Raw genomic sequence first — 12,940 nt, forward strand, 5'->3', positions numbered from 1 at the left:
TGGGATTTACAGCTAATCTGAACAGCAGATGGCAAAACATCAGATATTCTGTTTGAGCAGGAGAATGGATATTTTAGAGCACACACACACACGCTTTATCCCTCCTCATAAACATTGCCATATACACATCTTTGCTTTATAAACACATGCGTACATTCTTGTGCAGCGTCATGTGACTCACATGTGTGTATGTGATAATACTCGTATTAATCCAGTGACCTGAATTGAATTTGACTGGAGGAAGCAAGGCTGACGTATCTGGAGCGCACACGCCATTCCACGGCTACTTCCAGAGAAAGAGAGAGAGAGACGACAACCTCCCTCCCTTCTGCTTGCTCTCTCACTCACACGCGCTTCTCCTGAGGAAGCAGTATGAAAGCCGACACAGTATGGGCTGAAGACCACAGTGAGGACACCCACCGCTGAAAGACACAGGAACAGAGGCAAAACGGACAGAAAGAGTGCAAAAAACACCAACAAAGAAGGTGCGAACACATTCAAAAGCACAAGGAGAGACAGGCTGGAAAATTGGCAGGAGGGAGCCGTGGAGACGGAGCGAGAGAGAGGAACAGCCCGTCTGTCTGTGGCGGGACAGCAGACGGCGAACGCTCGCGGACCACACACTCACACTCACACCATGGTGGTCCAGGCAGCCGTAACGCCCAGTAGGACCCGCAGGCTTCTCCTCAAGCTGCCGGTGGGGACACTGAGGCGAAATAGCGAGGAGAGGGTAAGACGTCTTGTGTGTTAGTTTGTCTGCAGCTGAGGAGACAATGGAGATAATTAGCCGTTTGTGTGTTGGCATGATGGATGTGCACCTGTGTTAGTGCTTTACAGGGAATCTCAGTGAATTGTGTGGTTCTCATGCTTCATATGGCTCTTATGAGGGTCACTGTCACAATTATGGCTTTCTGAGGTCTGTGACAGTTCGAATGACAGTGTTGCGTAATAGTGTTTGTTCACTGAAGATACTGGTATCAGCTAAATATTACCCCAAAACACGCAGCAACCTGCCCAGATATGTGAATCACGTTAGCAGACAAAATACATCGAGCTGCCTACATTTACTGGAACTGCCACAGGGTAAAAGTTCTATCCATACAGGTGTGTGTGTGTGTGTGTGTGTGTGTGTGTGTGTGTGTGTGTGTATGTATGCATAGGTTTGCTTTCGTTCTGTATGTGGGTGTGTGCATCTCTATATGCATATGTGTGTGGGTGGACACTTTGTGCCATAAAAAGAAATAATAATTTAATAATCATGGAGATTCAGGTTCTTAAAAATCACAAATGCAAAATAGCATGATGATTTCAAGCCTGTTGATTTCATCATATAAATATGTGTAATAAAATTCGGATATAAATATATATGATGATATATTATATCATGTTTTTATCATATTATTAAATTATTTATTAAAGATATTATTTATATACAAGTAATCATAGTTATAATTATTATTGTTTATTATTTAGTGGCAATTTATTATGCATATATTTGTGTGTCTAATTTTAAATATTATAATTTAATGATTAATAAGGTAGATAGATATAATAATTATCTACAATTATAAATAATTATCTGTCTGTCTGTTTGTGCAACTAATTTTATTTAATTTTTAAAATATTATATATATAATTATAAATATATACATATTCATAATTAATAAGTAGTTGTTAATATTTAATTATCTTTTAATGATTAATCATTTAGATCATTTGGATGGATGGATGGATGGATATAAAATCATTAAATAAAAATTATATTCAGAACTATTGGTATATACATATGTGTGTGTATATGTTGATTATAAATTACTATATAAATTATGCAAAACATAAAATAATATCAGTAATATACATTTATAGGCCACCCTACTTTCTTGACATCAGATCAATATTGGCCACAGAAAACAACCACTTCTATAAAACTTCTATAAATCTACAAATGACATAAAAAGAACATGAAATGTTAAAAATGTATATTTTTTTGCACAATGGTCAAATGGCCTACATTCATGCCTATTTCATATGGCTGTGGTGTGCCAGTTTCATTTGAATCCCGTCATGCACTAAAATTACGAGAAGTGTTTAATATTTCACAATGCCGTAGTACACATTACTTCTCTCTCTCTCTTTCTCTCGTTTTGCCCTGAGACAGATGTGTGTAATTATAGCAGTTTGAATTATTGATTAGAGGATTTCCTCACGCACGTTACTTTTACTGCATCCCTGCAGAGCTCTCCTCTTCTTCGCTGTCATTCTCTTTCTGCGGCCTGAGGCTGTCCCTTCAGCTGCCGAGCCTGGGAGTTTTAGCTGAGAAATTATAGTCACTTAGCTCTAACTGCATTGTGGGATGATGCCTACATGCATGTACATGCAGACTGACGTGCAAAACTGATGTGAATTACTCGCTCCCTGCAGTAGCCAGCACTGCGAGAGCAGGTGAATGTGTTTGTGCATGTAACTCAGATCCACTGTGGTTCTTCATTACTGTGAAAGCAGCTTTAGAAAGCACTCTTCCATCCACTGTCAGCAACGCTGAGCCGCCAGGCAGCAGAATCCATCCACTTAACTGATCTAGCACGAATGTCGTTAGCACACGCCGCAAAACTCTACCGTGACTAATGTGAGATTTTCTTGATAGCCAGGATGCTCTGCATTGAATGCATGTGCAAGAACTTGCCAGGAGAGAATGGATATGGCAGTCGAGACTAAAGCTTCTTAGTTTTGGCCCAGACCAGCTGGAGAGGAGCATACTACCATCTGAGATACTACTGTACTTGCTGAGATAAGTTAAAAAAGACTGACAACTTAATCTGAAGTCCTGCTGGTAGAAACATGTCAGATACATGTGGGCCAAATAGATCTGTGTGCTTTTGGATTTAATTTAATTTAATTATTTTTTAATATATACTTTATTTAATTTAATTTGTTTATCTGTCTTCAAATGACATTAAACTTTTTGAAATATTTGTTATATAATTTTATTGTATAAAATGTTGATTGATAATTTTACATATTTAGATCATTTATATGTAAACGTGCGCACACACACATATGTGTGTGTGTGTGTGTGTGAGTGTGCAGTGTCTGCCACTCTCATAAACTTCTCTCGCACTTTCTCTCCCATTTCTCCAGCTGTCTGTCTGCAAGAAGGCATGTTTAATCTATCATATGTCCATATGGGTCATAACTAGGGTACAGATGTCTACCATCCTGTTTAACCATCAATTATGAGCTGTCAATCAGAGTGCTACCGAGGCAGGGTAATGGTTCATTCAACCAAAATCACTCTGACTGATGAGTTGAATAATATGACGCTTCCAATCACCCAAAAACTGGTCACTTTTAGACTAATGAAACATGATGGAAGTTTTTCTTGACTTCGCCTTGTGTTTTCATTAGAATGTGTCTTTAGGCTGCTACATGCCTTTAAGAGGCAGCGTTGTTCTTAATAAAGGCCTGTGGTGTGTTTTGTGTCTGGGTTGCATTGATTGGCTCTTTTGAAACACGGCTGTAATTTAGGGATTTCCTGTGAGGACGGCAGACGAGGTTTCGGGGGACGGCAGTGGTTGATAAGGCTTTATAAGCATTGCTATTAGCAGACAAAGTGATTTAATCAAAGGAACAAGGGCTTCATTCTCCTTCTCTGATTACTAGGCTTCTTTCCTTCCCCTTGTCTTTTGTGTTTGTGCTCTGCCATCCCTCATTTTCATCTGTTTGAGTGATTTTGACTCACAGCTCCTACAGACAGCAGACATACACCACAGGATAATCACAGAGCCAGAGAGGCTTTGTCAGAGAGGACCAGTTGTTTTGGGTGACTCTCATTAAAACATGTCCGTGTTTCACCTGTCTAATGCAATTTAAGTTGAAAAGACTTGTACAACCAAGTTGATCATACTTTAAACAAAAAATATATATATTTTAAATAAGAAAATTAAGCCTATTTGCATTTAAAAAAAAGTTAGAATGTTTCGGTCAGGTAAGATTTTAAGCTTAGCAAGGTTGCATTTATTTGATCAAATATACAGTAAAAAACAGTAATATTGTGAAATATTATTACAATTTAAAATAACTGTTTTGTATTTTGAATTTTTTTTTAATATAATTTATTCCTGTGGTGCAAAGCTGAATTTTCAGCATCATTACTCCAGTCTTCAGTGTCACATGATCCTTCAGAAATCATTCTAATATGCTGATTTGATGTTTAAGAAACGCTGCTATTATTATTATTATCAATTATTATTATTATAACCTTTATTTAACCAGGATTGAAAAAACTCACTGAGACTACCATTTCTTTTTCAGGAGTGTCCTGGCCAAGATAGGCGGCCCAAATTGACTAATACATATAACAAACAATCACATACAATACACAAAATACTACACCAAATATTCAATATCATATTATTATCAATGTTGAAAAGGGTTGTACTGCTTTACAATTCTGTTGATTGGCTTCATCACTGTCTCCTCTCCACCAATAAGCTGGTTGGCGCAGTACGGCTGCCGTCGCATCATCCAGGTGGATGCTGCACACTGGTGGTGGATGAGGAGATACCCCCCTTACTATGTAAAGCGCTTTGAGTGCCTAGAAAAGCATATAAATGCAACCAATTATTAATATTAATGTGGAAACAGTGATTTTTTTTTCAGGGTTTTTTGATGAATAAAAAGTTCAAAAAGAGCATTTATTTGAGATAGACATGTTTTGTAAAATGATCAATATATTTACTGTCACTTTTAAAACAATTATGTATCCTTGCGGAATAAAAATATTAATTTCTATCAAAAAACATTTTGAACAGTAAATATAATTCTAATTAATTATGAAAATAATTATAAATTAAAAATATATACATATTTTAAAATATATAATTATACATTGTTAGTTGAATGCAGTAATGATAAAATTACTGTTTTTATGCATTATATTATTAAGAATGCATTTAATTGTCACGGAATTAATGTTATAGTGTACAAAATCTTAATGGCCCATTAACAGGCCTCCTTGTCTTTTGGTTTCAGGGTGAAATATGACACGGACATGTTCTTGATGGGTTTCACCCTTATGCAACTCAGTGTTATGATTAGACTCATAATAACTTTTGCATAACTTGAGTTGAGTGTATGCGTATGAGATGTTTCTTTAATGAAGGTTAATGTAATCATGTAGCTGGAGGGCTTTCCATAAGAGTAAAATCTTTACACTTGTTGGTCATTTGTGACAGACAAATATGTTCTGCTCCATTAGATTGAGACAAATGAAAGAAGCCCTGTTCTTTTTGTCTCTTTCGTCCTCCACTCATCCCTTTTTCTTCATTCCTCCTCCATCTGCCCTACTCTTTTACTTACCCACGTATATTTCTGTCATTCGTTTACCATTTCATGCTCTTCTGTTCTATTTCCTGTCCTTTCAGCTTCCCACTTCCTTCTCCTCCTCCTCCTCATTTCCTCTTTTTTAGTCCTTTTGAGGTCGAGTTACAAATTTATCTCAGCATGTTCCTCTGCTTATGACCACTTGCAGAGTTTTCGAAGCCAGATTTTCAATCCAAGGCTCTCAACGAAACAACAGTAGCAGTTTGGCTGTGGAAAACAGTTCCTTTCTACCTTGATGTTTAGGGGGCCGCCGGGGTTCTCCTTGGAGATGCTTTGTTGCATTGGGTGGAATCGCTGCTGTGTGTGTGTGTGTGTCTGTGTCTGTGTGTGTGTGTGTGTGTGTGTGTGTGTGTGTGTGTGTGTGTGTGTGTGTGTGTGTATGTGTTTAATTGGGTCTTGTTTTGTGTGCTCCGTAGAATTTGTCTCTGGGCAGTACGCTAACTCTCGGCTAAAGCAGAGTGCTAATTGAGGCTTGTTAAATTTAACCGTTCTGTTGCCTCCCATTAGGAAGCAGGTCAGGCATGATGCAGACAAAATGTGGACTGATATGCAAGTGTGTGCTTGAGCTTGTGCAACATCAGCCATCCTTTAAAAGTAACACATTTACAGTTGCTAATGCATTGTACCGTGTCTGTAATCAAAAATGTGTAGAAATGAGTGCTTGATTTGTCTATATCTATAATTTGTATTATCTTTATTCATTAAGGCTAGACTTTACACAAGTACTCGATTGCAGATGCTGCTGGCTTTGGCAAGCATTTCATGCACTGCTGAATTTTCTAAATATTTCTACTAGAAGTACTTTCAGGTCAAATACTGACATGGCTGCAAAACTTTGATGAGAATCTTGCTGATCAAGTTAAAGTTTGCTAAATGGTTGCTATTCTTATACCTAGCTACCATAATAATAGCATAATCTGATTAAATGGCACATTTGAAGGAAACCATCACTCTATGAGTACTGAGACTTGTTCCCTGCTGGAAAAAACAACAACCTTGAACCAGCCTAAGATGGTGTGCTTGTCTTAGCTGGTCTCCCAGCCTTGTCAAGCTAGTCTGTCGACTGGTTTTAGAGGGACTTTGAGTGTTTTTCATCACCTTTGAAGACCACCTTTGCCAGATTGGGAGACCAGCAAAGACCAGATAAAACCAGCAAAACATCTTAGGGTACTTTAAAGTGGAAATTCAACCTATCTGTATTTTAAATGCATCTTATTGGTCTTATGGTGAATTATTTATCCATGCTTGTTTTATTTCTTAAATCTTTAAGCTCATGACTTTTAATCAAAATGTCATAACTTGATCTTCCAGTGAAGACTGACTTCTCAAATCATTAATTATCTTAAACCCACCCATTTATTACAATCAACTGAGAGGTCATGAAAATTCTGAAAATTCAACATTTATTTACCAAAAGAAGATATTTTGAAGAATGCTGGTGACCAGTTTCTGGTCCCATTAACTTCCATAATATTTTTGGTTTGGATACCAACATTCTTCAAAATATCTTCTTTTATGTTCCACATAAGAAAGTAAGTCATGGGTTTGGAATGGCATGAGGGGAAGGCTTTTCATTTTTGGGTGGACTTTCCCTTTAAAGTCATGATGCAATGGAAGTAGTGGAAGATCTTTTTTTCCTGTAGGGTGGGCACTTGGTTTTATCCATCAGTTGAATATAAGTGGATCTGAATATGATCTCACAGTCGATTCTGAGAAAGAGGTTTGGTTTTCTCAGCAAAATTACCAACATAAAGCAAGAATGCATTTTAAGAATGTACAGCATGCCTACAGTGCATTCTCATAATTGCGTAGAGTACATTTGTGGCCTTAAACATGGCAGAGTTGATGACTCCTTCCAAGTAAATGTCAAAATATTCTCTACTAATGACATCTAGATGATAAATTGATCATTTAGAGCTTTGTCACATCATCATGTACTAGCTTCTCCACTTGGGCCCTCAAGAAATCTCAACACAGACACACATACACCAAGCTGCCGCTACCACTTTTATTGTTTTCCTTTCCATTTAGACACCCCCTCAAGCTCAAACTGATCTTTGGGAGGAAAAAACATCCCATAACACACAGACTCAAGCACACGAGTGCATATACCCCTCACGGACTTCAGCATGTGAATGCTGCAATATCAGCTGCCCTGAAGGAGCCTGAGGAATAGAATTGAATTCCTCCACACACACAAACACACACACATTTCCTCATATCAGTGGAAGATATGAAGTATGTTGTGACTACTTTAAATATTAGACTGGAATGCAGCCTTGTCATAAACACACACACACACACACACACAATCTCATGCATGTCTGAGAGCATAAAGCTTTTTAAATTACTCCAATCTCTATGTGAACTTGACGTCTACTGGTTTCCATTAAGTCTCATGTTCAAACACCCGTGCATGATCCCAGGGTCAGTCAGGGTCACATTCGTCCCCCAAAACAGGATGCATCACCCCCCAAGATGTCCCGAATGTCTCTTAGACATGAACAAGTACAGAGCTTTGTGCTAAAAATAAGAGTAGAGAATGGATCATTTCGCATGCGCTAGAACAGGCCTGTCATAGAGCATTACACACACATTTTGACTCATCTCTCTCTCTCAATAGCCTATTCATGCCATTCTGGGGGTGTGTGATGGTGCGCCTGGGTGTTTAGGGAGGAAATGTATGTGCTTTCTGCTGGTGGCCTTGGATTGGAGTTACACCAGGCTTAATTCCACCGGCTCAGTGTGTGCGCATGTGTGTGTGCGGCCGCCTCCTCTGCGCTCTCGTGGGTTTGCGCTATTATATTATAATCCTCATAAATATTTATGCTCACAGAAAGATTCAGGAGCAAACGCTTATTAGCCTATATGCAGAATGAAGTAGGTCAGCATGCACATGCACGCTCTCACATACATATGCACGTGAACATAAACTTCAAACAGCTCTGGTGCACTGGGACAGCAAGTCTCTCTCCCCTTCTCTCTCCCCTTCTTTCACAACTCTATTTCTCTTTTTGGCTTCGGTCACATGGTACTGAAGATGCCAGAGGTTCTTTTGTGTGTTTGGGTGAGAAAGAGAAGGAGAGGGATAATTTGGGAATGATACAGAGCTATGTGCATGCTTTCAATTAGCACAAAAAGTTTAACTCTCAGTTTAGAAAACAAGCAACATGAGAAAAAAATGTTTTCAGTGATGCTACAAAATTATTTGACACTCATTTCAGAGGTCTCAGATTCACTTCACATTTATTGTGACCTACATTTCTTAAGTGTTTCTTTTACATCTAAATAGACAAATAGTGTTTGTGTGAAAAGTACATGGTCGACATCTGTGTGATTAATATGGTTTCTGTCTTTTGTGTGTCTAAGTGTGTGTAAAACCACTGAATACCACAGCATTTCCCAGGGTTCCACAAAATAGACGGCTTACACACACAAGTTTGAGAACTACCTCCATTGCTAAATATTTGATCCCCTTCCTGCGCACAATAGCCAGTCACACACATTCCCGCACTTAAATGACAGTAGATGACATTCTCACCCCTCAGGAAGCAGCAGCCGGTGACTCATAAATTCAAAAGAATCAGGGAATGCAAATTCTGAACATTTCAATAGAACACAGCAGGAGAAGCAGGACGCTGCATATTTTCACCATGTAAGACATCATGCTGCTTTATTATTGGACAACTTGTTTTCTGTTTTTATGTCCTCATTTCCTTCAGAGAAAAAACAGGAATTCCACGCGCAACTTTATTTTATTTTATTATTTTGGGTGAGGATTGAGGAACATTCACACCCTAGCAACATGCAACTTTTGTTTGTGCAAACTCTACTTTTCTCATTTTCAAAAATCTTGGTATGCTTTTTTTTGGCAACATTTCCCAGAAAACCCACACGGATTTGAAATCATTTTAGACAAAACCACGATTTTTGTGGTTCACACGTGCTCTCAATGTTTCACATGAGATCATTTCAGACCTCGAATGCAATCATTTCCATTAAACAAAACCCTATAAATTAAACACAACTTAATGTGAAATTCATGTATTTTTCAAAGGATCTGCTTTTCACATTCACATTGAACAGAATTCAAGGAAAAACATCTGCATTTTGTAACGGATCATTAAACATTGTTGAAGCTATTGAGACGGTTCTTAGAAATTCTGTTTCTCTCTTTCCCGCATGCACCTCATTTCACATTTATGCTTTACAATAGTACTATCACACTCCACATCGGGTTTATTGTGCATAAATCAATATGCACTGAGCCGCATAATGGCAGGACAGTAACGGGGATGAGTTATTGTAGCTGTCCTGGTTCTATAGCCCTGTATTTGGCCTTTAGTACCACAGCAGCCTGAACACAAATAGAAACGCATGTGCTTCGGTGCTCATTCATTAGACTCCAGCTGTCACTAACTGTGACTGAATGAGGTTTGGTGTCACACAGTGTCATTACACTCTCTGTAATCATATGATTTCGCTATTGTAAAAGCCAACAATGTTTCTCTGCCTGCACTATAGAAATGTGTTAGTTAATCTTTATGTGTAGACTTTGTGGGTCACAAAAAATTCAGAGTATCACATGGTAACTATAATTTCCTTCAAAATGCCACAGAGTTATTGTTAATAATGTATAATAAATTAATTAATATGGAATTTGTTTGAATTTTTTAATGAAACTTGAAGAATATTTATTTATTTATTTAAATTATATTGGTAGGTAATTCAAAGTCATGTTTTTTTTCTTTTTTTTTGTTAATTTTGTTGTTCACTACAATAATTTTTTTAATACCTGCATGGCATTTTAGCTGAACCTATGGCCACCATGATAAATCTTTTATTGATCATGGTAGATCCAATATTGATGTGTGCAAGTTTGATCATACGCTACGCCAACATCAATATGAAAATCTTATAAATCTTCCTTAAGACAGGAAGCATTTTTAATCAAGATCAGATGCTGTTCAACTTTGCTTACTATTGACCAAGGCTTTCTGTTGAATTGCAGAAAGAATAATGTGCTGTTCAAATAAGAGGCGATCTAAATCACAGTATCTGGTGTTTAGGTTGAGTGCATGAGTTACCCATTAGCAAAAATTAAAAGAAGGAATTTTTAATGTATTTACAGGACTGTTTACGTATCTAATAAGGCATTTAAACAAAATACTTAAATAGTAAACCATTTGTATGCTATATTACCATAAATACGGCAGTGAAAGTATGTACAGTTTGCAGCCTGCTAGTAAAAAAGTAGCTTATAAAAACCAAAAGATGGTGAAGTTGGTCATCCAAGTCCCACCGACTTGCTAACCAGTACTAACCAGCTTAATCCTGACCCCATGACCTTCAAGTCCAGTTTATCCACTACCAAACTAGCTTAGACCAGCAAATGACTATAAATAACAAGCTTCAAGCTGCTAGAAACCGCATAAGCTTAGCCACCAGTTATTTTAGCTGGATTTTACAGTTAAAAAGTGTGCTTTGTTTTATTAGCTTCATGTTTAACAGCATCAATTATTGCTGAGTGTCAAAAAATATTTTATTATATAGCCTATGTAAATCTTATTTATGTATTTATTTATTTATTACTACTGCTCATACTTAAGGCTAGTGATCTGAATTATTTCAAGCATTAAGTGTTAATGAATTAATTGATTTCATTTAATTAACATATGTATTTAAAAAATAGAAATAAATATTAATTAACCTAATTTTTTTTAAATTGTATTATTTATTTATTTATCTATCACTATTACTATTGCTCATCTAGAGTTAGTGATTTGAAGAAACTTCTGACTATACTTTCAAACTACAACTTCAAACTATTTCAAATTTAATTTAAAATAACATTTATGTATTTTCAAAAAATAAAAACAATATTTATTAATCAATTCATCTAAATCTATAGTATTACTGTATTTTTTTAAATAAAATATAAATTAATTTTATTATTTATATCACTATTACTATTAGGGTTACTGATTTGAACAAATCCCTAAATAGTACTTTTTTTCAGGATGTTGGAGGGGTTTGGCAGGTAAATGTTTGTCAGGTAGTCTGTAGTTAAGGGACTGGATCTGGATTGGGTATTTAGTGCCCTGAGAACACTGACACAAACGGCATGTCCCACTCCAAATCTCTGGAATCTGGACGTCATCCCAACTGTTTATGGGAAAACGAGTTTTGAACTCCCATGAGTAGCGCTGTCTGCTGCCCTGCCACACTGGGAAAGCTGAGACACACATATCGGGTATCTCTTCAGTCGCCCGGGGCCAATGAACCCGAGCAGGATCGTCCTGCGGGGAGGGACAACTGTCCTTCACTCTACCCTAGATGGGCGTCTCAGAGCATCATGTGAGCTTAAAACCCCTCAATGCCTGCTCTGGGACTGTTGCTTTAAAACAAACAAACAAGTAGGGGAGAGGGAGAGAACGACAGAGAGAGACCAATAGTTCTCTATTTGTGGGAATGTTTGTGTTGGGCGAACCGAGAGCTGTTATTCTGGGAATTTGTCCTGCAGTGGAGGGAGAGAGACCAGTGAGACCGAATTCATTTGGAAGATGAGAGCTGAGTCACACAGAAGTCACAGTCTCAGTCTCCCATGGGGCATTTCTGAGGATTAAAGGAAGAAGGGATGAAAGAGGAGAACGCAGAAAGGAGAGCAGCGTTACCTGGGGACGTTTTCTCCCACACACACCTGTTCTGAGAGGGGATTATTGGAACACACACCTGTGTACCTGTGTACTTGTCAGTCATGGAGGCGATGCTTCTGAGTCTGGGAGAGAGTATGTGTGTGAGGCACAGTGCATTATGGGATGTGACCTCGGCCGCCCTCAGAAGATTGAGGCACACACATATCAGAGCTCCTGACATCCTGGTCCGAGCCGTCTACCAGGTATGAACAGAATTGGTCACTTTGCATAATTTTCAACAATCCATAGATGACCACCTCCTTAAAAATTACTAGAGTGAGCAATATAATATATAACTGTTTCTCTATCTATCTATCTATCTATCTATCTATCTATCTATCTATCTATCTATCTATCTATCTATCTATCTATCTATCTATCTGTCTATCTGTCTATCCGTCTGTCTGTCTATCTGTCCATCCGTCTTTTTAAATTTATAGATTATTATACGTAATACATTTGTTTTAATATATTTGTTTTTTTAAATACAAATATAACATATATAATAGATATATAATAAATACATAGTAGATATAAATAGTATATGTATTATAGTATATTTAGTAGATATAAATAGTAAATATATAATACATAAAATAATTATATAAAATATTGTATTAAAATAAATAAGAATAAATACATTGTATTTTTAAAATATAAAAAATAAATATTGATGTATCAGTCTATTTTTAATAAAAAATGTTTGTTTTATTTATTATTAAATATTTTTTGATAAATTAATATTTAGTAACTCTATTTTAATATTTAATATTATATATTTATTTAGTGTAGTTTGGTTTGTGAAATATATAAAATAAATAATAATTTCTATTCTATATAAAATATTATTTTAATTCAGTGTA

General features: G+C 36.8%; 1 protein-coding gene across 2 annotated transcripts in view; it reads left to right on the plus strand.

Annotated features, from left to right (window-relative positions):
- Window positions 1-291: 291 nt before the first annotated feature.
- Window positions 292-12,940, plus strand: part of LOC306843345 (FERM domain-containing protein 4A-like) — an 80,177-nt gene continuing 67,528 nt past the window's right edge. Inside the window, exon 1 of one of the 2 annotated variants that reach the window (XM_079374770.1) lies at window positions 292-730. In XM_079374770.1, the coding sequence (XP_079230896.1) occupies window positions 638-730 (93 nt within the window). In that variant the 5' untranslated portion in view covers window positions 292-637. The remainder of the gene's footprint in view (window positions 731-12,940) is intronic. The other variant, XM_079374771.1, reaches the window with a different exon arrangement.

Source organism: Barbus barbus (genome assembly GCF_936440315.1).
Source record: "Barbus barbus genome assembly, chromosome: 23".
Taxonomy (NCBI): Eukaryota; Metazoa; Chordata; class Actinopteri; order Cypriniformes; family Cyprinidae; genus Barbus; species Barbus barbus.